Source organism: Phyllosticta capitalensis, assembly GCF_038381095.1.
Source record: "Phyllosticta capitalensis strain CBS 128856 chromosome Unknown BKA78scaffold_3, whole genome shotgun sequence".
NCBI lineage: Eukaryota > Fungi > Ascomycota > Dothideomycetes > Botryosphaeriales > Phyllostictaceae > Phyllosticta > Phyllosticta capitalensis.
This window is the reverse complement of record NW_027117441.1, coordinates 1,433,385-1,457,775: the sequence shown is the minus strand read 5'-3', so window position 1 is coordinate 1,457,775 and position 24,391 is coordinate 1,433,385. Positions and strand designations below refer to the sequence as shown.

Sequence of the window (24,391 nt, the reverse complement as noted above, 5' to 3'; positions counted from 1 at the left end):
ACATCATGAAGCAGCCTCACTGAAGAGAAGAAATCTTCAAAGGGGGTGAAGTGAGGAGATTTGGCAACGGTTGAGAACGGCGCTGAGACGGAGGGGTGTTGGGTACACACCGGCGGGCTGCGGCGGCGCGCGGACGTCAGCCTTGGTGCGCGTCGCTGGCTGTGGGGGAACCATGTCGCAGATCGTCAAGTCAACCTACCTGACCCTACCACACCTCTGACACCACACATTCCAACACACCTCCATCTGGACCCCTTCGAGAGAATCCCCTACTCCTTCACACCATGAACCTCGTCGACTACTCCGACTCCGACTCTGACGGCGATGCGCCCTCGGCTCCTCACCCCCCGCCCAAGCCTGCCGTCAACTCGAAACCTGCTTTTCAAAAAGTCGTCGACCGGTCCAAACCAAACAAAATCCGCGTAAACCTTCCCTCGACCGCCACTACCGACGATCCAAAAGAAGACGAACCCCCTGCGAAGAAGGCGCGGACTGGTGGAGGGGCTTTTAGTGGCTTCAATTCGTTTCTTCCAGCACCCAAAAGGACAGCAGAAAAGAAAGCTGCTGGGGCTGGACTGGGAAAAGGCGTCAATCTGAAAACCAGCGGCGCCGCTGCCTTCAGCAGACAACGGGAGGATGAGGCTCCCGCAGATGGTGGATCAAACGGCGCGGATGACGGACCCCAAGAATCAGAGGCCACTGCTGGACCAATGGAATCAGAAAATCCCGTGGAGGAAGTAAAGCTGGTCGGCAAGCCGATGATGTTCAAACCCCTATCTGTCGCGAACAACCAAAAGAAAAAGAAGAAGACTCTGGCGCAGGTCACAAATCTACCAAAGGCGACGACACCAGCGGCTCCATCTTCACAATCAGCGGCTGCGGCGACGAAAGCTGCACCGGAGCCTCCAAAACCTAAGCCCAAGGTCTCTCTATTTTCGATGTCCAAAGAGGAATCCTTGCCTGCACCGAGTACGTCGGGTGCAGACTATCAGCCCATGCTCTATACAACCAATCGGGCAGGAACCGCGGAAGAGGGAGGCAGCGGAGAAGGTGAGACCACGGACAATTACCAGCAGTACCAGTCGTCCAGCGTCTCCCAATCCACGCCAGCTCAAGCCTCAACGGACAGCAACTCTCTCACCTCCATCGCCTCCGACCTTAATCTCACAGCCGCAGAACGGCGCCAGCTCTTCGGCCGCCAGGCCGGCAAACGCGACGTTGACATGTCCGCCATCAACGTGGTCAACTTCAACACGGATGCCGAGTACAAGGCGAACGAGGAGTTGCGCGCTGCCGGCGAGACTGTGCAACATAACCCCGTCCGTGCGATTGCGCCGGGCAAGCACAGTTTGAAGCAGCTCGTGTCCGCGGCGAGCAACCAAAAGGACGCACTCGAGGAACATTTTGCCGCGGGCAGGAGGAACAAGAAGGAGGCCGGGAGCAAGTATGGGTGGTGAGGAGGAGAGTTGTCAGGCGATTACAAGTTGTGTTGCATAAGTGTATAAACCACCTGCCCCTTTGTGATGGCGTGGTGGACGTCGAGTGCCCACGAGATTGTTGCGTAAAAGCGAGGCGAAACCAATACAAGATACCCAAATTGGATTTTGTTCATGTTCAAATCTAACAAAGCATGTCCATGTCAAATACTGACGCCAGTACATGTACCCATTAATTCTCACGCCACCCTTTCAAAAGCAAAAGTCTTCCTACCTCATGTCAACGTGAAACCTCATGTGTGCACAATGAAGACGTCATCATTCCTTAGCAGTGCACATGGCCCCGCAAAACAGGAAGCCAGCCCTCCTCCAGTTCCATCTCGAGTTTACGGAGCAGATGGGATTCGAGTCTTTCCCCAGATGTGTGGGAACAGAAGGCCAAGCGGAGAATTCCGGCCTGGAATCACGCTTCCAATCATGTAGATGTACAGATACATGGGCGGTTGGCTAGATGGCATTCCAAGATACTCGACTCCAGATGGATACGGGCAAGCGCTTTTCACATATGCGAGGCTGTGTATCGTACAAAAAGGCTTATCTGACTGCTCAGACATGCATGGCGACGATTACGTAGAGAGACGAGAGGATGCCCAGTGACACCAAGGCGGAAAGGGCAGTTCCCGGATTTGGCACCAAGCTTTGCAACATGCAGATCGTACAGAAGATGATTTAAGGGTAGATTTGAAGTGATTGAATATGATGATGCTTATCTGTCAGGGTATATAGACGAATATATACGCTTTTGCTTATTGACAAGGGAGGGAAGGAAGGAAGGAGGGAGAGGGTGAGGATGAGAATGCTGCTGCTGGCCGGGCCACCTGCTCGCCACCGCTGCCCCTCTGCCGCCAACTAGTCATCTGCCTCGACTCGAAACCTCCTACGTAGACATGAAGCCATTGATGTGGTGAATAAACCAAGCAACAAGCCACCGAAGAAGCTTCGTGGCGCTCGCTCCACGCACGCCAAGCCAACCAATCAATCAACGCCATTAATGAAAGCAGGCTTGAGAAAGAAGAGGAAAAACGGTGAAATCAAAACGCCCATGTCCGTTCGCATATATGTACTAAGTGATAGATGGGTGAGAAAGCTCGAAGGAATACATGTACGTGAGCTTTGTTTTTGTGGAGGGATGTTTCCCTCAGTCCAGCTAAAAATCCGCAAATGAGGTGCTGTAGCAACAGAGAGGTATCGGTGGTTCGGTAAGTAGGATGTTTGGATGTCGAGTGACTGGATGACAGCGCAGTAGTAAGTAGAACCCTGGCGCCCCATAAGCTCCGAGGAGGCCAACGGATGGGCCGTGGTCCAATCATCATCGCTCTCGCAACGAGAGTGCCTGCCGCCATCTCAGGGCAATAGGTAAATCGCAGCCAAAAAGAGCAAGGAGGACGAGCAAAAAGCAAGTCATCCCGTTCCTCACATGACAGACGCACTGCCAGAGTAATATCGCGCAGAGCAAAGAATGTCTTTGATTGCGGACACTTGGGGCTGTGGGAAGCGTAGTGATGAGGCAATCGTATTGCCCAACCCGTCCCAAGCTCCGAGACATGTCGAACCGCGTCCGAATGATTGGACGTGGCTGCCATCTGTGCGCGGCAAGCTGCATATTTGCAGATAGGCTGCAGCAAGCGCAAGCAAGCAAACACATTTGGTCCCAAGACTCCTCCTTCACGCTTATAACTCCAGCTCGCCGATGAAGCCGTCGTCGTCTTGATCAGCGAGGCCTCTGTCAGCTCTGGATTTCGCCATCTGTTTCCGCTTCTCCTGGATTTTCTTCGCAATCGGGTCGCCCTTCATTCCGTTTAGGTGATCATCAGTATCTTCTCCGCTCTCTTCGCGGAGAATCTGCTGTTGCTGTTGCTGCCTCCTCCTGTCCGCGTCCTCTTTTTTCAGTTTTTCCTCCTTCTCAGCCATCCGTCGGGCAAAATTGAGGGCCATGTAAGATTCACCAAGGCTCGAGTATCCCAGAGTGCTATCGTAAGCCGGAGATGGACTCCCGCTACTGAAGCCACCGACAGGTAGCGGAACGTCGACTGCCTCCAGGTCCTCCTCGGATGGACGGAGTGGGCTTGGTGGGGGCCTGGACTTTGTGGGATAGAAGAGACCTGTGTTGTTGGCATCTGCAAATGAGCTGGAAAGCAAGGCAGAAGAAGACGGGTGGTTGGGTATCGATGGGTCCCCTCCGGCGAGCGCAATGCTTCGGCTGACTGGAACGTCAACCTCGGGAGATTTTGATGTAAGGGCTGTCGTGGCAGTCGATCTCGAAGGATTCAAAGCAGGCGCGGACGAGACGCGTGCTTTGTCCTTCTTTTTCTTTTTCTTCTTCTGGTCCTTTGGGAGTGACTTGACCTCTTCAGAAATGGACGACCGACGACCTTGATAATCAGCGAGCTGCTGGAGGACCTCTCCCTTGGCAAAATTGAGTGGGCTTGCGGAAGGTGACTGCTTTTTGGGTTCTGAAAGGACCTCATGGGCTGTTCCATTCTCGACAAGATCTCCAGATGCTTTACTTTGGCTCTGATCTCCCGCGGATGACGATGCAGGCACATCCTGCAGCTGTGGGGCAGCAGTCTTCTCTTCAGGTATTTTGGGGATTTCCCCGGCCGCGGATGCCATCAATTCTTCGTCGGGGATCCGCTCGTGGTACATCTTTCTGGGCTCGGTGTCCCACTTCTCGCCAAAATTCTCCGTCGTAGGGGGCGCGTCAACAATTGCGGAATTGGGGGAGTCTGCATGGGAGCTCAAAGGGCGGTCGTCCGGAGGTGATTGGGTGGGAGTTACGATTCTGGGACCAATGCTCAACCTCACGGCTTTTCGCGCACTTCCTGGTCGGTCTCCGTTCGACGATTGCTTCAGCGACGATCGCCTGGGCTGGGCCGCCCGTGGGTGGATAGTTGGAGCAGGCACGGTGCAAGAGCGGATCAGTTGACTTCTCGGATCTTCTGACGGGCCAACACCTCGATCGTTAGTGACTGGAGCAGAACTGCTTAGCGCAGCTTGGTGGTCAAGCAGAGGCAGAAATCCAGGGAGAAGTTGAAAAATCTCAGAGTCTCGCTCCCTCACAGTTCCCAGCGCGTTGGCCGGGCTATGGGGAGCGCTCTTTGACTTTGGCTCAACTTGCGTGGAGACTTCTTCCGACACCTTGGCGGCTCTTTGACGGGCAGCTTCCTCGCGCTGCTTTTTCGTAAAGCGAGTCATCTCATCCTCACCTTCACACGATACAGCATTTTTCTTCTCAGCGCCCTCTTCAATTGTCTCTTCATGTTGATGATGGCGATGTCCATGTCGGCGTCGGCGCTCCTCGGCGCGGTGTTCGTACCGTCGGTTCTTCTCGGCCACATACTCGTCGAATTGCCCCTGTTTCTTCGCGATGTAGCGCGCCACCTTTGCGTCGAGTTCCTGGCGCTTCTGTTCGAGGCTTTGAAGCAATGCCTCGTCAAACTCGGGTGGGTCCTTTTGGTTTATCCAACTCAGGTCGGGCATGTGGAGGTAACGGTAACTGTTTCTCGACGGGTCGTGCAAGTGTTCAGCCGGCTGTGCCGGTCGGTCTTGGTGGGAGGCCATTGTGGAGCGGGGTCCTCGGTCAGGTCACGGCGGGAGCCGGAGGATATCTCTGACAAGGAGAAGAGCGATAACGAGCGTCGGACTGCGCGACGGCAGCAGCGGAGGATGGCGACAGAGCTGGACAGAGAGTCGACGAGGCCACTCGCTCAAGGTGATCAGAACAGTGGTATGGCGGGTTGGAGCGCTGCGAGGCGGTCAACGACTGCAGCTGCAAGACGGGCGGAGGGCGGCAGATGGAGTGGCAGACGGACGGCGCATCAGCAGCGAGGGACACAGGAGGGCGCGGCGGTGATCGGGGCAGAGAGCGGCGGGGGCGGCTGGGTCATGGCGACGCAGACGGGGCAGCGGTCGTCGGCGGTGGTGAGGTGAGGTGGTGAAGATGGGGTCACTACAGAGAGGTAACCTTGGGCATGGAGTGTGCGTCGCCGGCGAAGGCGGAATGGGCCGTAGGGCTGAAGAACGAGGAAGTGCGCGAAGCTGGCGACCTAGCCGAGGATGGTCCTAACCACTACTAGAGCCTAGTGCTGCTAACCGGTCGACTGCCTGTACCTACTACTACTAACTACTGTTCTTGACGGGCAGCATTGCCCTTTGCAGACGTGCCGTTCCCCCACGCTCTTCACACCATCTGACCATTGAAGCTTACTCGTGGTCTGCGGAGACACGGGTCCTCGACCACCCTTACTGAACGACCACTTCACCCGGCGTCTCACAACGGCCTGCCCTGCTGATCCTCGCCAATCACCGCCGCTAAGCCATATCTCTTGCATGACCTGGCTCTGCTGGCGGCGGGCAGATGATCGGAGAATTCGTATGACCGTCTTCGGCTCGACCATTCCATCCAGCCCAGGCCATGACCTCTCTGCCGACACGCTCCACTCCTTGTCGTTCGAACTGGGACTGCCCGCAAAACTTCAAGATAACCGACTCTAAGCGAGAGAATCCATTGACATGTGGCTGACTACTACGGTAGCTGACTACGCACCCGCCCTGGGATTGGGAAACAAAAACAGACCGGTGTGGATCTGCATCAGCAGGCTATGCGCCACGCTGTGGCTGATATGGATGTAGATAAACCTACATCTTCCGCCAATACTCATATCAGACCATTGATTCTGTTGTGCTAGCAGTCCTGCACCCATTACCCATCCCATCTCCATTCAGTGACACCCCGCAAAAGCATCCCATGGAGCCAGCACGCTGTGCTACTTTGGCATTCATCGAGGCCCAAACCCACTGCAAAGGCGAGAGACCACGCTAACCCGGGTGGGCAGTTGGGACTGTCCAAACTCTGTCTCTCGCCAAACTTCACCGAAGGCCATTGCCCCTCCTCCTCGTAAAGAGCTGCATCCGAATGGCCGGTTGAGTTGAGTATCCGCCCTTTGGGAACTGTGACATCACGCTCCGTAGCATAAATTGATGTGGTTCGCGGGATAAACTCTCGGACCCTCAACACTTTGTCGAGACCCCAATTGTGAAGCTCACCTAAGCAATGGAACGTGAGGCGGGGCAATTCCGCTTGGGCTGCCGGAGACACTTCCGGGCCAAAACACCCGACGACTGTGTACTTGAACGGCATGGAAAGGTTGGGCAAGCATTAAATTGAGTACGTCACCAGCGGTAGTCTACCGCGGCCGCGTCTGCGTGTTGGAGTAAAAGTCAATTGAATTCAACCTGGTCAAACTCGCGGGAAATACGTAGGTGGAACCTTTATGTGATTCTGCAAAGGCGTTCACAATCTGTGACGTAGGTCAAGCCGTGGAGACCCCATATCGGTGCGACCCGCTGGAGGATTGCAATATCCCGGTGGCCGATTGGCGGTTCCCTGATCTCCCGGTGTGCTGTTGGCCGCTCTCTGCGAATCCATCTTCAATAATGCAGGTGCAAATGCGTTTTTTGGTCTTGCCAGACAGTTCTATTTCCAGGGTCCTTTTTCGGCGCCGCTCAACGTAGCCGAGACTCTTGTTTAAAGGTTGCGCAGATCATATGGCCCCCGGCATGCCCGATTCACTACTGCCCGCTGTGGAACATGTACCTGCAGCGGTTTTTTAAAGTTTCTGCGTCTGAAGCCGGTGACGTGCCCGGGTGACTGCGTGGCGCTGAGTCTTCTTCGTTCTCTTTGCCTCTACAGGACTCTGCATACTGTTGCAGTGACGGAGCAGCGATCAAAAGCAATCAAGATCTCGCCTCGCCTGGCAATCGATCACCCGCGGTATTGACAAAGTGTCGAGAAGGATTTGGCCACGTCACAATGATACCTGAGACTACGACTTTGGTCTGGTTTATTACTCCATCGGACGATAATTGGCAGGCTCACAATCAGGCGCACGCAGGCCAATATACGAGGTTTATCACTCATCAAAGGGACGTCTGGCAGACTTCTCAGCAGGAGAGGCGTTGGGAATTATCGTTGCTGTCGTATGTAGGTGAACTAATCAAAGAGGAGCCGAAGCCCCATGCGATGCTCTTCCATCAAGTCTCCCGTCCCAGGAATCCTTTGGTCAGAATGGGACAGAATGAGAATGGCCCAGACTGGAGGATGCGGCGTGGGTATTCAACGGGTCTCGAATCAAAATGAGCGGTTGAATCTACGCCACGGCCGGCTGCGACTTTTTCTTCGCCAGACCACACCTAGGTATCCATGCACCAACCCTCGACAGCAACCCAAAATGTCTGCTCGGAGCAACCAACACGAAAGCCCGACTCGCACAACACAACAAGCCGATGGTCAAGCAGAGCCGAATCATGAAGACGGGACGCGCCGCGCGCAGATCATCCGGTCTCGACCAGACCGTTATGCCCAATGACGCCATTTTGGACAACGTTTAGTTCCGGGCTCGGAAGAATGTGAAACAAATCTGCACCGGCGAGCTTTGGTACGATCTTCGTCAACTTTGGCTCTGTGTTGCAGTGCTTGCTCTCGCTTGCTGACATTGATGGAGATGCAGGATCCTGAGGCCCCGCTCTGTACAATCATCTACACCGCTGTAGCACGAATGTGTGGGAAAGCGTCCCGGAACAATGGCTCCAGAATCGTCCAACTCCAGCTGGCCATTGCATCCATTTCGCGCCAATCGGCAATCCACTCGAGCATGTACTGCACCGTCAGCATCACCTCTGTCTGATCAACCTCAAGCCGGCAAACCTCGGCCAGGACGCTGGATATCGTCGTCATGCGGAGAATGAGCAGAATCCCCAGGAAATTTGGCGTCCATGCAAAGGGATACGGGACCAGTCGCTTGCGATTTTTGGGGGGAGCCAGCGCCATTGGCCACATCAAACTCGACTTGATGCACATGGCAATCAACATCCGATCCTCCTGAGTCACGAGCTCTGGAAAATGTAGCGCTTTGAAGACGAAAGGTCGATATATTATGAATCGACACTGGTAATAGCGGCTACGAAGATGCGCAGTGAGTAGGTCCATGGCGCTCTGCTGATCCAACGGCACGGCGCTGTCCGACGCGCCGGACGAAAAGATGTTGCTGTCGAAGGCCTTTTCTAGACCGCGCATCCCATATACGAATCGAGCCTCGGGTGGATCGTCCGACCATTGAAGAGGTTGAGGAAGCATGCTGCGCCAAGACTCGAGCTGTCGAGCAAGCTCACGAATCACGTGTGTAGGAGGACCGCCATAACTTTCAGACGTCTCCGCAGACGAGCTTGTTGCTGATAGGGTTGACAGTTAGCAAGGGGGACCACGACAATGTGGGACTCTCGCAAGTCGGCACGAGAAGGGTCCAGCAGAGGGTCCAATTTCTGCCCAAGCGGAGGACCCGCCGACTCCCCGACCGAGCAACCGGCGCCGCGAAGAACTCTTGTCAAAGAGGTGCCAAACTCACCTTCAAACAGTGTTTTGTGCACTCGCGTCACTAAGCGCCGCAGTGCTATCATCGCCAGGAAGTGCATCATCGCTTGTTGTTCCTCGGCTGTCGCTTGTCCAAGCAGGTCTCCAGGTAGCGGGACTTCGTCTTCGCTCTCGACCATGCCGGTTCGAGGGAGATCAAGGTCAAAATGATGCCAACTGCGTAAAATGTCAGCCCTGTGTACAGTTTACCATTATGTGCCTCAAGGTACTTTTCGAGCGAGTTGCAAGTCCAGTATAGTCTTTTGATCAAGCTGCCTTGCTCCGTAAACCAGTCGACCGGAGTGCTGAAAAACTTTGATTAGCAGCCATCTCAGGTTTTTGAGTTTCCCTGTACAAACGAACTACGCATTCGCCTTGAGGTTTGTACGCACAATTTCATGAAAATCTGCAACGCCGCTGATGCTGCCGAAGACGCTCGCCAAAAGTCCTGGGCTTGCCGTTAGCCAAGAGACCACGATTCATCGAGATTCCAGCGGCCTACCAACTGTCTTCCACACGACTCGAAGTATATCCTAGAAACTCTCAGTCAGTGAACCCAGATCATCTTCAACGACCCGTCCAACGGCCTTACGCAGTCAGGAGCAATATCTGGATGTTTTCGATCGAGCACTTGTACGCGACGAATCCAGTCCTTCTTCTGGCTTCGTTGAAGAATTCCAACCCTGGCGGTTGCTCATTGGTGCCTCCCTTCAACCCACTCGCAAAGTTCATATCATTCTCCAGGGGCGCGGACCACGTTCCTTCGAGCGCGACCTTTCCCAAGGCAAGCACAAGCAAGGCGATTATGGAATCCTCTTCGCCGTCGCCGAACCCGCGCCTAGCAGCCCGAGGCAGGATGATATTCAAGAAGTTTGCTCGGTCCAGGATGAGGTAAAGCAGATTGAAGGTGTCGAAGTAATGTGTGGCGTATGTCCTCATTTCATCGTACGAAAGATCGGGAAATCGTGTCCTGGGCAAGCCGTCAGGGCTGGTCAAGCCCTGCACTAGTTCGGACTTTGGACACACGTTGCACGGTAGGACGTTCGGATGTCTTTTCGAATCCTGCCTCAGTACCCATGGTGTCCCCGCTTGGACTAGTGCCTGGAGATCCCCGGCCACGTCGACGTTGAACTCTTCCAGGCGGGAGCGGATAAATGGCCACAAAATGATTCTGTGGGGTGCCGTTATATGGACCGGAACATTCGACGACCTGGAGCTCTTGGTGGTTATCGCTGGGGAGTGGACTTGGATCCGTTGTTTCGCCAAATGCTGGACGTCCCGGTTCAGAACATCCTGCTCAATGAAACCGCCGATGGAAGATGGACGACGCCCTGACTGCTCTGAGAAATGAGATGTGAGATCGGAAACGCCACCCTCGGGATCAAGAACCTTGCCGAGCTGGTCAACCTTTCCCTCTATCCTTTGGAGCGTGTCTAGCATGAAGACCATGGTCTTGTCCTTTCTGGAGATCAATCGTCAGTCACACGAGCCTCGGCGCACGGTAAGCGGGACAAAGCCGCATTCGGTCACGACAAGAAACCTACTTGGTTGGTAGGGGCTCTCGGTATCTACATTCTGCGCCCAATCGCTGACAGAGGCCGCACTTGGGTCTCTTTTCATCGCACTTGGACTTTCTGGCTCTGCACGTCTCGCAGGCCTGGGCAGCGATTGCAGCGCGCTCTCGTCGTTGCGAACCGTCGACTGAGCCTTCACCGGGGGAGGGACCAGCCGACCCGGGGGGCGAGAACGCGCTCATGGCCTCAGGCAGCCGTGTCGATATCGCCCTCGGAGACTGGCAGTCGTCCTGGAGTTGATGACCTCGAGGTCAGGCAATGTTTGATGGATTACGTTCAATTCGGGGAGTTCTGGACGAGTGGACGGAAGATCGAGAAGATGATGCAGATGGTCGAGGAGAGTGGCAATTTGGTGGCGGCAGGACGACAATTGGAGAGCGATACGGCGAGGTTGAGGCCAGCGTTGTGGGTCGATGTCGGGTCCTTTGGGAAGGGTTCTCGAAGTTCTTTTACCCCCAAGCGGCGCGTGAAACTCTCTCGTCGGCGAGGACGTCCTCGTCCCCGTTGCGGACGTTATTAATAGGTCAATTGTCGACACCTTCGCCAATCAACGCCGACAGCAAACCTCGGTGCACCGGCCAATGCCACGACGCCTGATGGTTGTCTAGAACGAGTCTTGGTCGTTTTTCAGCGGTCAAGACGTGGTCATAAAACTTCGCGCCGGGCTGAGTTTGCCAACGGGCCGCTGGGCGGATGAAAGCTCCAGATTGAGGGCACGCGTCTGCATGCAAGCGCGTGGTCGGGGTCCGCTCCGGACAAGCTCCACGTTCAAGCCGTGTTAATGGAAGGCTACGAGATGGCTTCCCGTAACGGTCTGGACGAACGCATTGCTCGATGCGACGCAGGGACGAAGCATGTTACGCCTCCGCAGAACCCAACCAGCACAACCCTCGGACCAATTTCCGACCTATTAAAGCGCCCACTGTGGCCCTCCCGTCGCGCCCCTCGATCATTTTCGACTGCCCTCCCCCCAAGTCTTCACTCAGCTGCGTTTGCCCGCAATGCCAATTGCCTTTGCTTCATCCAGCTGTTCACTGCTCAAGGATGAACCTCCGTGCTAAAACCATCACCATCCACAATGTTTTCTACCTACTCGCAGACACTGATCGCCAGCAGCGGCGGTCGCGCCAGGTGCCCGGTCCTCGACCCAGTCATGGTACAATGGCTTCCAGTATACTGTTACCCGCGGCCGGGTCCGGGCGATAAGTTCGCCTTGGATCCAAAAATCAAGACAAGAGGCTGCCAACCTTCGAGGCTCCATTCGGGGTTGAAAGACAACCAGGGGCGATCCTGTCGAAGACTGCCTGGTTGTAGTGAGCGAGCTCTGCAACGAAGCTTTTCCGTGTGGACCAAGCAAGTCTCGAATACTGCACAGGCTGTACCTATCTATACTGCTCCACCCCCATCGTCATCCGCGCCGACTCATTTAAACCGTCGAAAAGCCCTGGTTACGTCACCATTTCGACAGGATGTTTCTCATTTGGCGATTTAGACGACGGTAAAGGCCTGGCCGGCCATGCCGAACCGGCCGGCGGCGGCCCGTTCGGGCGCGTCTCCGGCTATCCTACTACGGTCCAAGGAACATTGTATTTCCTGCCGTCTTTCACCATCGAACCCCCTCTCCCGTCTCCAATTTTGTCTTTCCGATTTCGATCCGGCCTTGTTGTTCATGCGTCGTTGCTCCTTGCTCTACGTACCCACTTAGACCCTGTTGTACCATTTCCTGGGGTATGTTTCCTTGAACATGGGATTGCCACTTTGGGCATCTTGTCTGTTGTGCCAAACTTCATCTTCAACGTGTCACAACAATGATTGAAAGCCACGGGTAGTGAACATGACGTCGCTCCGGGCAGTGAGAGACAAAAATCGCATCAACAGTTAAAGTTCACACCAAACTTCGTTCCCCACACAGAAATTCTTCCGAACTAACCACTCGCAGGGCATGTTTCCTGCTCTATGCGGGCACGCGAAGCCGTGAAGCGGTACCCTGCACATGCAAAACATCGACGTCAGTTCAGAATTCCCCCGCCACGCTCCCTGACCTTCCTGCCGACCCAACGGCACATGGCAACAATTCGCCTCGTGGCTCCTCTTGGCCGCTCAGTTCACTACAGCCGCATGGTCTGCTCCTTGCGTTTTTCTGGCATGACAAACGATTGATCACGGACGAGATCACGACTACGTCGCCAAACTGTGTTCGGGCACGATTCTCGTCTCAGACTGGAATCCTTCAAGTCTTTTTAGCATCGAAACAATCTTCGATGTTTTGGACGTTGGCCATCAGGATCCCTGCTTCTGCGAACCGACAGACTTCGAGGATGATGTCAGGCCGGCAGTGTATTTCACGTCGTCTGCATACCAAGCAGAGCCCACGCGGATATTCTCGCATAAGATTGCAAAGGCTGTGAGAGATTCTACGTCACCGATGTCAAGGGGCAAAATACACCGCCTCTTCTCAAGCATTAGCTTTCAGGCAAGAGACTTCTGCGCCCAACTTACGATGCTTGGGTACAGCAATTCGCATTGTGTGGACCTCAAGACCACCTTGTTCGTCGAATCCGAAAACGAGTGAAAATTTCAAAGCGTACGGATCCGGCAACACAATAATCAAGCGCTGGCGTGTATCCTTCATCAACACCTACTGAAACTCACGAGACCAGTGATGAATAATAGTGTTGCTGCATGATTGCTTCTAGGGTCACCATCTAGTGCCCGTCTGCTCAACCATCGAACTCACTACTCAGAGCTGAATCTTCGCTCCCTTTACAGGTTGGTTCGAAATGTTTTTTCATTTCTCTATTCCGTGTTGAGGGGCTACTTGGTCTATCGGAGTTACCCCTTCTTTGACCCTCGATGGCCGAGGTCAAACGGAAGCATCCTGTCAGTCTGTTGACGTGTGGTTACAATAAAGCCGTTGTAGATCCGAGTTCAAGCTTATGTCCAGAGATTCGGGCCGGAGGTACAAATAGCACTGGATGTTAAAGCTCCTCAGCGCCAGGACTAAGCTTGACCCACGTCACATCAGCCCAAGGGTCGCATTACGACTCAGATCTCCCTTCGAGCTACAGGTCGAGGTTTCCTCCCAACAACCAGCCATCTTCTAGCAAACTGACATGAGAGCCTACTATTGCCTCGAGATAACACGCAGGAATTGGCATCCCCGGCTGCGAATACGCCACAGAAAAACTCATAAAAATTTCGAAAACTGTCTCAAGGACGTATGTCATTCGGAGATGCCTTCGTGGCAGCTATTCTCCGGCACTAGACAAGATTGGAAGGCACCAAGACAGGCCAAGTTGTCGTCGCCAAGTTCCACGGGACAAAAATCTAGCGCCTCACATGGGATTGAATGGGATGGACCATGAGGCTGCCGAACCCTATCTCTGCGACTAAACTCAAAAACACCTTCTCGGAAATCCCATTCTGGTGCAGATCTTCAAGGGAAAGTGTGGTTGCTCAAGAACCAAGCACATCCAGATCCAGCATGCCCTATCGGAACCGCTTCCGTTCGCAACGGTTGCACGTGTTTTCATTTGCTATGACGGAAGCCAACACGCCTCTTTGCTGATCTCCCAGGTAAAGGGAGACGACAAAGTTTGCCGGCTTTTGAAAGGCCCGGATAGCTCCAGCGTCTCGGAAACTTCCTATTGGATCATTCGCAACACGCGATGTTTCTTTACCTTCTTGTATGACGGTTGGGCAAATGCGGGCAGCTGCTATATCAGGTTCCAATGCCGCGTTGCGGAACCGCATGACACGGCTCTGGAGAAATAATTGGAGAGAAACTGCGCAACTTCTGTGCACCGGAATGTTGTGGCTTTCGCCACTCTGCTTTACCAAGCCATTCCTTGTCAGAGCTTCTGTAAGGCTGGCAATGGATCAGACCATATGCATGAGTACGTTGCGGTCCGCGACGAAAGAGAAAGCCATCTGCCTGGTCCATGCGAATGGAATTGCGAAAGATTAGCCACAACACGACGTGCCAAGTGCCCGGAGACTAGCCAGGCTGTTCATGAAAGACGGAGCATACGGAGAGCTGGAGACTTGAACGCGCAGGCATGCGTCCATGGTGAACGCTTTACGATCCGTCGCACCTTCAAAGGCAAGGAGAGCTTCAGCTAAGCTACAAAATCCAAGCCATCTTTCAGCCCTCTACGCAATAGTGCATCGACAACTTCGAGACAAAAGACAATGTGGTGGTAAGAGGGATATCCTTGAACACAGCCTCATGCGCCTATCCTCGTTTTGCCTAGGCTCCGGGGCCTGGGACCAGGGAACTTTGTTGAGGAATGCGGCTGTGGCAGCAGGCGCAGGGGCATATCCACGCGAGTTGGTACCTGACCGGGCAACTCTAAAGCTGCACTTCTCGCTCCGCTCCGCTTCTGGATGATCAACACCACGAGGACGTAACTACACGTAAGCAGCGGATAGCTCTCCGACTCACCCTCGAGCTTGTTAATCCACTCAACCCCGCAATATTGGCAAACTGAGGGATGGTGAAAATTTCTTCCCCGCAATCGACATTTTCCATCATGCTCGACTCAGGGACTGCGCCCACGAATCGGCGCGAGGCCGAGACATGGATGAAGCTTCAGCATACGTTGTCTAGGATCATGGCAGTTTTGAATCCAAGAAACCGCTCCCCGCGCTTAAGGAGCGCCAATTGCCAAACAAGCATCGGTCAGGGAAATGGGATGAAGCCCTGAGACACAGAAGATGGGCATTGAAGAAAGGGAAGTTTAGAGGGACTGTCGACCAACCAACAGGATATTTCGCATGCCAAGGACAAGGATCCTGCGAAATTTCTCACCTGCGAGCATTGCTATACGTCCGTACAGCACAAACCTTTTGGCCTGACTCGCCACTTATAGTAGCAATAGGCGACCATGGTGCCTTCTTGCAACCAAGACCGCTCACACGCCTGCCGCGCATGCCGAAAGCAACACCTACGCAATCCCGTTTCACCCCATCTTTGCCTTATCCGCACCGCTAACAGGGCGGGGTTAGAAGAATAGAACCATGGTCAGCTGAACCAGGACCAACAACCACTGACCGGATAGGCTTGGATAGAATAGGTCCGTTAGGAGAAGCCCGCGCACACCACATTTCCACTTCGACAAAATCACAGAGGGCTTTTTTTCTGGTACGGACACTAACGATACGAACTTTGCGCCTCACAGCCTCGACACGGTTCAGCAGTTCAGGCCCCCCCTGGAATTCGCACCGAGTCGAATCCATCCCTCCACGTGGATGGACACCAAGAGCCCAACCTCAGGTGATAACCAGAAGTACGATATCTCGACCGCTCTCCTGATTTTGCACCGCTGCCCGCTGTAGTCAGTTATGAACCTCGCGCCACTCGCGTCAGAACGCGGGGAGCAGGAATACCTACCGTGGTGTCCTTACACCTCCTCTTCTGGATTCGGGTCCTGGGGCTATTGCTTTCAGTCTGATGTGAGCTTTGAAGATCCACATTCGTGCAAGAACTTGGTATTACAAGAAATGAATGGACCGAGCAACTTCTTCAACATGCTCTCAGGTGTCCAGTTCGGTGCTCACGTATCATCCGTTTTCGATGATTCGAAGAGATATCTTTCTTTGTTGTCCTCCTCTGTGTTGGTCGAGTTCCGTTTGCAGGTTTCCTGGGCGGAGTCGGCGATGTTTCTTTGTCTCTCGAAAAACATGACCAGGCCCCTTTCGCCCAAGCAACTCCATCCACAGCTCATCGTCCAGATTTGCGAATCGACTAAGCTGAAACTCTGCCATTGCCATCCCCAACATCTAGACTCGAGCATCGCACATTAATATCCGATCGCAGTCGCTGTTTTACACACACCCAACATGCCGGACACCGCAGTCATGACCATGCCGTCAGTATGCCCCTTCGCCTCTCCTCAAAAAACAAGCATTCCCGTTGTGGGTGGATGACTGAAAATCACCACCTATTTCCAGTTTCAACGACGATCCGTTTCGCGAGCGAATGCGCCACGTCCATTTCGATGCCATCACGCCGCTCGGTACAGAGTATCCCAAGACGCCGCTATTCGCCATGGCTGCCGGACGGGACTTTGGTGCTGCTTCCTCATGGCCCTTTGGCAAAGCAGTCATCGGGCTCCAGGAAAGGGCAGACCCGTGCCAACCGCCTGCCACCGCGCCCAGGACTCCGCCGATAAAGAAGGAACCTCTCAAGGAGCTTGAAAAGCTTGGCATGGTCGCCAATTGCAAGAAGCCTTATTCGCCCGAGGAGGATTTGAATGACAGGCTCCGCCGAGCGGCTGCTTTCCTCGCTGAACAAAAGCAAGGCGATCTTTTGGACATTGAAGGTCGCCTTGTTGAAATCGAAGAATTGTTGGGGAATGCTGCGCAAGAAGAGCAAGTGGACCACCGACTAGTCGATCGCGTGAGGGCCATGGTTGCAATGACCAGAGAGGGAATGGCAGTAGAGACCCGTATGCAGCTTGACCAAGGCTCAGCCCAAGATCGAGAGGAGCAGGGAGCGGATGAGAAGGTGGAATTCTCACTTCCGATTAGAATTAATGTGGGCGAGCTTCGTTCTGCGTCTAGAGAGACCACAGCTGGAGAAAGTTCAAAGCGAGGATCAGCTCCAGGCGGACGTCGAGGCGGTGGTAATTCGGCTGGCGGATCTGGGGGAGTTGCTCCAAATAACTTCGCTGGAGGTAGCGGCGGAGCTGGCGGAGGTAATGGCAGTGATGACAATTGGAACCGCCCACCGCCTGATAGCCTCCACAGGGCTGATGGAGATGGCCAAGAAGAAGAAGATGGTGAAGGTGACGAGGAACCCAAGACTGAGTGGGCTGATCGCAATCCACCTTGGAACGAGAAGTGGTACCCATCCGAACGCGCGACGTATCCCGCAGGAGAGACAATCTTTGCGCAGAACCACGCGAGCGCGAAAATGGCCACCGAGCTCTTCCGAAGTACGTCTGTGTCTTTTGCCCTGGATTTTGAAATGCTGACCCCTCCCTCAGACGATGAAGGCAAAAGACCTAAAATGCCTGAAGCCAAAACACTTCCTTACAAGAGCCAGTTCAAGCTCCTGGATGTCCAGCAGCAAATGTTGGGAAACGATGGTTGGTTGCACAGAGAGGGCACCTGGAATCTGGATCATTTGGCCGGCGAGGATGATGATCTGGAGAAGTCTCTAGCGGATAACTTCCCGCTACACGAGGACTGTGAATAGTTGTGCGTTTAAATTGATGTTTTTGTTGCAGCCAATGGGTAAGCCCTGGCTGCCATGGTAAAGGGGTTGAATGCGAACAGCGGTGCTTCGCGCGCTTGCGGATTTTGAGAATTTTGAGAATTTGCGGCTCTGTGTCGCTGGGGGAGCTCTGAAAAGATTCCATCAGCATCGTGGCTATATTTTAAACTTAGATTGGTCTTACCAAATACTCTTACTTGTTGATGTGTTGAAAATGTCCTTTTGGCAAAACTGTGAAGTTTGCAGAGCTTCCTTATCACAAACTCTTGCTCATGATTGTGTACGAAGGATACTTGAGTTTACCCCCTCTGAGCCTCTTAGGAGGCGGGCTGAACTCGTCTTCTCTGAAGCCTACTTTGGTATAAAATTCCAGAGCTGTTGTATTCCTCCGAAAGCAGGTAAGCATGACCTTGTCTACTTTTCCTTCACAGGCACAATGTTCCACTGCGTCCATGAGATGCCTCCCAAGTCCGCATCCTCTATGTGATTCGTCAAGATGGATCTCATAAATGTAAACCACGGGGTAGTCGTCCTCGATAGTGAACATGAATGATACGAATCCGGCGAGGCCTTGATCTTCAGGGGGCCGACTATTTGCTTCTTTGTCGTCTGCAGGCTTCGAATCGCCATTGAGAGTTTTCGGTCGACTGCCGCTGGCGTCCATTGAGTCTGGTCTTTGGCGGACGAGCAAATACTGCATGTTGTCTTCGTGCATTTCGTCGAGCTTGTGCTTTGGCTTCCATCCGCGCTCCGAGGCTTTGTAATCTGCCAAGGATGTCTTCTCGATGAGCTCCAAGCAAGCGTTCAAGTCGATTTTATTCATGTCCAGAATAGGCTTGAGAGATATGTCGTACTCCTTGTAGGAAAGCAGGGTGTTGGAGCCAAAGAAGCGTTGGTGGAATTCTCCTTGTGGGAGAGAATTGATTTTGTTGATAAGCTCTTCATTTTCAGCCAGCTGTTTAAATTTCCGTTTGAGACTCGGAGAAGGCATGAAGTCGGTCGAAGCGTGGGCTGAAAACAAGAGGGCAAATGGTAGATTCACAGAAAAGATTCACGCGTCGCGTCGACGAGACGAGAGGCGACCGGGGTGCAGGTGCGCACGGACTTCCGATGACGGCAACTGCATCCCACGAGTGTGGGGTGCCTCCCATCAACAATTCCCCCACCTCTCTTCATCCTCGCCACATCCACCATGATCTTTTGTCGCTTTGGCGCTCTCAGGCACCGAGCTCGTTCTTACGCGTCTGTCTCCTCGAAAATTCCCAAGCCTGGCAAAGGCCCGGTTCTCAGCCTCGACGCGGTAAGCGACTCGACGCAACGTTGCCAATGGCTCCCACTAACGTCAACCAGTTCATCCAGAGACAACGAGTAATATCTCTATGGAGAGAAATTGTCCGAGCTCTATACAGTCAGTTCAAGTCAAGCGAAATTCCCATGAAAGCCTGCGGCTGATACACCTCAGAGGTGCCACCTTCACCCACTCGAGACGAACTGCGCCAGTACGCCCGCACTGAGTTCGAGAGGCACAAACACGTCAAAGATGTGGTAAGACAAATCGTACTGTTATAGAAGAACTGGGTTGACGCTCTTCAAGGCACATATCAGGTATTTGCTCTCGGTACGTCCCCGTCACAACGATTGACCCTCCCTCAACCGGATCCGACGGCTGATTGTCACCAGAACGGCAAGACCGAGTTCGATATGATGAAGAGATATGTCAATGAAATGGCTCGTTGAAAGCACCTGGATCATCGAATCGCGTCCGAATAATCTGGAAAATGGCTGCCCTCAAGCAACCCGAGAGGTCTCGCTCAAGCTGGATCCGGTTCTTCGAGGAACAGCGCTGTGGCCGTTTTCCTGGCTCATGGCCCACTTCGCCGGTACAACTTGGCATTTTTCGTGGATCTCAGCCCCTCTACAACAGCGCACAACAAAGCAGCTACTGGTCCGCTGTCACATTTCCCTCCTGGATCACCGTTGGTAGAGGTAGACCTGGATGGAGGAGAATCAGTCCCGAAATTTTCACCTGAGCCTGAATGGAGAGAATCCATTTGCAACCTAATCATAAGCCGCTTTCCCGAAATCCTCTCCAACAATGTTGATATCACCAATCAACAACACCAAGGTCTTATGGTCTAGTGGTATGATTCTCGCTTAGGGTCCACCCTGAGTAGCTCCAGCAGCTTGCGAGAGGCCCCGCGTTCGAGTCGCGGTAAGACCCTTGTTTTGCCTCCTGAGAACTCGAGGGTTGGTTGTCGCTGAAGAGACTTCTTTTTGCTTGTCCACAGGCCACGCGGAAGTGGAGAACAGGCCCCAGTTGGACCGTGCAGTCATCCGTTGATCAGGGACCTGGCTTCTGTGGAAACGTTTGAGAAGCTCCTTTTGAGAGATAACAAGGAGAGGTATGGCTTCAGTTTTGCTTTCATGAGACGCGCTGGAAGCTCTTGACACCTCCTGACAGCTCTGACAGTCATTGGTAGGTTTGAAGGCCAGGGATGTGTCCTCCAGAGCACTTCATGTTGCCTGGTGTGCTTCTTCCTTTCCAGCTTGCGCTACCATCGAGTTCAGCAAGCCCAGCTCAAATGACGCTCGTCTCGCATACTTCTACTGTCCTCGCAGCACGGACAAAGCAGCGGTTGTTCTCATCAAAAGCACCGGTGCACGGACCATTTTCGGCCAGTTGGCTTGCCGAAAGCGGCCAACACGACTCGGGCCGAACATCCTGGCTTCCCCACTCCGAGCAAAAAATCTGTTTGCGTCAACCTCCCATCGACACGGCCTTCTGGATGGATTTGTCCAAAACAAGGGCAAAAGAACGGGTCTTACCGCGACTCGAACGCGGGGCCTCTCGCAAGCTGTAGACAGCAACCCAGGGTTAACCCTAAGCGAGAATCATACCACTAGACCATAAGACCTGTCGAAATATGGTGTGGAATACAACGATTATGAATGCACTCCTCCACAGGGTTGGAAGCTAGTGAACACCTTTCGCCCATTTTTGAGGACAGGTGCGTGGTTTTACTATGCTTGGAGCAAGAGATGCTCTGAACTTGTCTTTAGCATGCAAAGAACAGTGTTGTGGCGTCTATTTCCTTCTGGCTTGGAAGCTTAGAAGCAGAATTTTGGCGACTTCCAAGATCCTCATCAACTTAGAACTCCGATGAGCATGCAGTATGCCAGCCACTACAGCAAAGCAACAGTAGTGATAGCTCTAGGAGAGCCTTGAGGTGCTGCTGTACTGCTTTGGGGGGGCAGGGTGTCATTCTTTGTTACAGCAGAGTGCAGTGATTGAGGATCTTGTGTTCACGATTCAGCGGCACCTGACGGGAGCTCCCAACTGCCAGGGCGCCTCGGTCCTCTGCAGAGAGTGATCCGCGAGAGTCCTCTGTGCACGTCTGCGTCGCCTTCTTGGGCGAAAGTCTTGATCAGCTGGTTGCGCTGTCGAAGGAAGAGCAAGTCGTTGTTCTTCTTTCCTGTCTTTCGAGTCTTCCGACAATTTTACTGGTACTTCTCCACCATTGCGCCTTTCTCCTCGAGAGGGTGCAAATTGCTCGAGACTTGATGACTCACATCGGGATTGACGCCATGAGCGAGGATTTTGGGATACCACCGTGACCACGCTTACCGTGTAGGAGCTGACTCATCACGGGTGTCACTTTCCAAATCCCGTATGCTGCCTTCCCAGGACCGTGCTATGAACAGAGGAATCGATTATTATACAAGTCTACCTACGACGATATTTTCCCCTTCTTAAGGCATACGGGCACGGTTAGGAGGCAAGTCAAGCCAGCAAGGGGGCTTTAATTCATCGACTGATTGGCTCGTTGCGCCAGTCGTCTGAGGCGATACTAGGTTGGCATGACTGAGTGATGTACCCGTCGAGCGAATCAACCGGGGACACCTCAACAACAGAAAGAACTTCTTGAATGGGGTACGACTTGTCTATTCCGCGTTCCTTGCTGTTGCCGATCCAGGAATCCCGAGCTCTAGATCGCTGCGAAAAGAGATACGTAGAAGGAATTAAGGGCCGGCATTAAAGGGTAGGAGTGGGCGCACATGGTCGTCTTGACGGGAAAATTTGAAGCGCCGTTCCATACTGAGAGGCAAAATAATGGGAAGACACTGGGACTACTGTACTTGCTTCAGAAACCGTAGATCCCAGCGACGATGGGTCCAGCGTACTGCAGTCGAGTGTAAAGATTCTCGGCTGCAGCTGCCCTTTCTTTCTCTGTTGTGGCTCTGAGAGATCCAGGTGCGTAATTGAGTTGTCAAGTGGTTAAAGGTCTCCTGGCAACTCTCGGAAATTCTGTGCGTGGAGCTCTTGCTCTCCTTCCCGTCCTGTGTCTGTCATGAAGTTTCGAGAATATCTAAGTCTGAGCAGTTTTCCAGCCACAGGGGTCGTGTTTTGAGCTAAGGGCGCAGCAGAGCGGGCCAGCAGAGATTCAAGTGTTGGCTGGAACCGTTTGCTCTCAACCAACGTATGCAGTCATTCCGACAGTAAAATAAAAGTATGACCGTTGACTCAGTTGCTAAAGCTAAGATTCCCACGCTAAACAAAAAAAGATATTGTCCAAATCACCTACGAGGCTACAACGCATACATGCTGTAACTTTCTACCGCCACCAAACCAATATTGAGCTGAAAACAGCGCCGCCAAAAGACAGTCGCAGTCATCCCTTTGAGACCGCTCGAATGGCTGCGGCGAGATGAACTCGGAGAAAATGGAAAGGAAGAAAAAGAGAGAAAAGTTTAAGACTAACTTGATATGCACGCGCCTTGAGAAAAGGGCAGCAAACGCACAGAAAAGCAGGAAGTCGACCCCAGCAACCCAGTGTGAAAAGGAAATTTCAGCCGTACGCCTTCGCGTCCCACGCCATCTCGCCATAGAGTGAAGCAGAAAGCTAGCTGATTTTGACCCAAATTTGCCGAGTCGTCGCAAAAGGTGCGCCCGGGTCCATGGGCGTCCGCTCTTCATGAGCCGACAGCGTAACATGGTTCAGCGGCATTACGATGAGCCCAATGCGCAAGGTCGAAAATGAGCCGAAGCTGTACTGAGACAAGAAGAAAATTTCTGGTCCGAGCGGACCTGCTGACGCAGAAAAGTGACAGACGGTCAATCCTAGCTGCCAGATGTCGGAACTGCAGGAGCTGGTGCCGAAGTGGAGGGCTGGGCAGAGTCATGATCAGTCGAAGGATGAGGAGCTGTTTAAGACATTCGGTTAGCAACTGCCGCGTCCAGATTTCAAAGTCGGCGTCCAGTGATGGTGGTAGTGAGGGTGAACGGCAGAGGATAGCGATCAGGGTTGAAAGTGAATGAAGCCCAAAGAGCTGGAGATGCCTCGCCTTCTATCACATGGACAAAAAGACTCATCGGCCATCAGGATTTTGTTCTGGTGAAATGGTCCACGTCTCCTTCGCAGGAAAGTGTGCGACCACGATGGTACCAGGGAATTCGTCGTCAGGCATAAATTGGGGTGTCGTTGAAAGGGGATGGCGTCGAAGTGAAATCAAAGGGGGGAGGCAGACGAGGGAGAGGACCCGACATTACCTTCTTGCTGAGCGGCTGCCGTGTCCTCACTCTTCTGTCTCTTGTGCGGATGTTCACTCGAGGCAGGGAGGTACTGAGCTTCTTCGTGCGAGTGCTTGGTACCAGCGTGACCGTTCATGCCAGAAACGGACATGCCCATGGATGCTGCAACTTGTTGAGCCGACCGAATGAGGCTTGTGTCCAAGGCTGACATGGGAGCTACAGGAGCTCCTTTGCTGGTCCTGGGATCCAGAGGCGGATTCTGGGCAGCCTGGACGACCGCGGCGGGAAGGTCGGTGTGTGGACGAGAAAGGTCGATCGTGGACGGAGGGTCAGGGTAGTTACCCTGACAATCAAGAAGGCGAGATTGGAGACTGATGACGTAGTCGCGGAGGGTATTGTTCTCAGCCTGGATGGTACGGTATTGGTCGGCCATTTCCTGAAGTTGGTTGACCTGGTCCTTGAGAGACTTGATGTATTCCTCCTTGCGCTGGCGAAAGGCGCGCTGCGTCGAGTTAGCCAATATGTCGACGTTGTAGGGGGAGCGCGCGCACCTGGGCAGCGCGGTTCTGGGCGGCGCGCTTCGAGGTGGACAGCTCGCGACGACCCTTGGGACCGCGACCCGACTCGCTCAAGTGGTCGTCGCCTGGGTCGCCTGCACTCATCGGATATCCTGGGGGCGCAATGGAGGGGTCAAGGCCGGCGTGAGCATGAGGGTCCTGAGGGTGAGACGGAGGTCCAGGAGTGATGGGCTGAGGAGCTTGCGGAGGCTGACCTGCGCCAGCGGCGAGGAGGTGCTCTCTTAAACCTGGAGTCGCAAATGCATGTTAGACAACAGACGAGATGATGGTCCGAAGCTGAGCTCAGCAAGGGTCGGGCGGCTAACTCATCTCGATGTTGTGGGTAGAGCCCTATAGAGCTGGGGTCAGTTCGAGTACGTCGGACGAACAAAGGGCAGGCAGAGAGAGCGGATGGCGACGTACCGAAGGCGATTGATTCATTGCTGAGTGGTAGTTCCAGCTGTTGGCGGCCGTCATTCAATCAACGGCCGATGGGCGAATGATGGTCGACTGGTGCAGAGGTGGAGGTTGACAAAGCAGGGTGGGAGGCGTGCAAGCAGCGCTGGTCGGTGAGGATTGGGAAGTTGGGATTGGGAGCTGGTGGAGG

At 53.7% G+C, this 24,391-nt stretch overlaps 9 protein-coding genes and 2 non-coding genes across 11 annotated transcripts; 5 read left to right on the top strand and 6 right to left on the bottom strand.

The window, feature by feature from the left end:
• The first annotated feature begins 188 nt into the window (after nucleotides 1-188).
• On the top strand, nucleotides 189-1,640 carry BKA78DRAFT_99099 (mitotic checkpoint regulator, MAD2B-interacting-domain-containing protein). Its single transcript, XM_066894099.1, has one exon. It carries the CDS (start codon nucleotides 285-287, stop codon nucleotides 1,455-1,457), a length of 1,173 nt encoding a protein of 390 aa, XP_066746545.1. The 5' UTR covers nucleotides 189-284; the 3' UTR covers nucleotides 1,458-1,640.
• A 649-nt stretch (nucleotides 1,641-2,289) lies between these two features.
• On the bottom strand, nucleotides 2,290-3,231 carry BKA78DRAFT_99101 (uncharacterized protein). Its single transcript, XM_066894100.1, has one exon. The coding sequence runs from the start codon at nucleotides 3,077-3,079 to the stop codon at nucleotides 2,528-2,530; it is 552 nt and encodes a 183-aa protein (XP_066746544.1). The 5' UTR covers nucleotides 3,080-3,231; the 3' UTR covers nucleotides 2,290-2,527.
• Nucleotides 3,168-5,057, bottom strand: BKA78DRAFT_293681 (uncharacterized protein; the record flags this gene model as incomplete). Its single annotated transcript, XM_066886242.1, has 1 exon — nucleotides 3,168-5,057. The coding sequence occupies one exon, from the start codon at nucleotides 5,055-5,057 to the stop codon at nucleotides 3,168-3,170; it is 1,890 nt and encodes a 629-aa protein (XP_066746543.1).
• Nucleotides 5,058-8,034: 2,977 nt separating this feature from the next.
• On the bottom strand, nucleotides 8,035-10,660 carry BKA78DRAFT_330470 (uncharacterized protein; the record flags this gene model as incomplete). The annotated part of the gene is made up of 8 exons (XM_066889782.1): nucleotides 8,035-8,726; nucleotides 8,900-9,099; nucleotides 9,135-9,209; nucleotides 9,297-9,352; nucleotides 9,407-9,437; nucleotides 9,497-10,366; nucleotides 10,449-10,582; nucleotides 10,607-10,660. 8 exons carry the CDS (start codon nucleotides 10,658-10,660, stop codon nucleotides 8,035-8,037), a joined length of 2,112 nt encoding a protein of 703 aa, XP_066746542.1.
• A 5,027-nt stretch (nucleotides 10,661-15,687) lies between these two features.
• BKA78DRAFT_98997 (uncharacterized protein) lies at nucleotides 15,688-16,371 on the top strand. Its single transcript, XM_066894098.1, has one exon. It carries the CDS (start codon nucleotides 15,822-15,824, stop codon nucleotides 16,281-16,283), a length of 462 nt encoding a protein of 153 aa, XP_066746541.1. The 5' UTR covers nucleotides 15,688-15,821; the 3' UTR covers nucleotides 16,284-16,371.
• BKA78DRAFT_293678 (uncharacterized protein) lies at nucleotides 16,320-17,679 on the top strand (the record flags this gene model as incomplete). Its single annotated transcript, XM_066886241.1, has 2 exons — nucleotides 16,320-16,348; nucleotides 16,431-17,679. 2 exons carry the CDS (start codon nucleotides 16,320-16,322, stop codon nucleotides 17,677-17,679), a joined length of 1,278 nt encoding a protein of 425 aa, XP_066746540.1.
• Nucleotides 17,680-17,896: 217 nt separating this feature from the next.
• On the bottom strand, nucleotides 17,897-18,260 carry BKA78DRAFT_308981 (acyl-CoA N-acyltransferase). The gene has a single exon (XM_066887987.1). It carries the CDS (start codon nucleotides 18,242-18,244, stop codon nucleotides 17,954-17,956), a length of 291 nt encoding a protein of 96 aa, XP_066746539.1. The 5' UTR covers nucleotides 18,245-18,260; the 3' UTR covers nucleotides 17,897-17,953.
• Nucleotides 18,261-18,858: 598 nt separating this feature from the next.
• BKA78DRAFT_308979 (complex 1 protein-domain-containing protein) lies at nucleotides 18,859-19,844 on the top strand. Its single transcript, XM_066887986.1, has 5 exons — nucleotides 18,859-18,997; nucleotides 19,048-19,105; nucleotides 19,160-19,242; nucleotides 19,292-19,315; nucleotides 19,378-19,844. Exons 1-5 carry the CDS (start codon nucleotides 18,890-18,892, stop codon nucleotides 19,432-19,434), a joined length of 330 nt encoding a protein of 109 aa, XP_066746538.1. The 5' UTR covers nucleotides 18,859-18,889; the 3' UTR covers nucleotides 19,435-19,844.
• BKA78DRAFT_t69 lies at nucleotides 19,822-19,918 on the top strand. The gene has a single exon. It is a non-coding gene; the product is annotated as a tRNA-Pro (tRNA).
• A 596-nt stretch (nucleotides 19,919-20,514) lies between these two features.
• On the bottom strand, nucleotides 20,515-20,612 carry BKA78DRAFT_t57. The gene has a single exon. It is a non-coding gene; the product is annotated as a tRNA-Pro (tRNA).
• A 2,204-nt stretch (nucleotides 20,613-22,816) lies between these two features.
• On the bottom strand, nucleotides 22,817-24,225 carry BKA78DRAFT_350995 (uncharacterized protein; the record flags this gene model as incomplete). The annotated part of the gene is made up of 5 exons (XM_066891083.1): nucleotides 22,817-22,899; nucleotides 23,246-23,729; nucleotides 23,779-24,032; nucleotides 24,111-24,135; nucleotides 24,208-24,225. 5 exons carry the CDS (start codon nucleotides 24,223-24,225, stop codon nucleotides 22,817-22,819), a joined length of 864 nt encoding a protein of 287 aa, XP_066746537.1.
• Nucleotides 24,226-24,391: the final 166 nt, after the last annotated feature.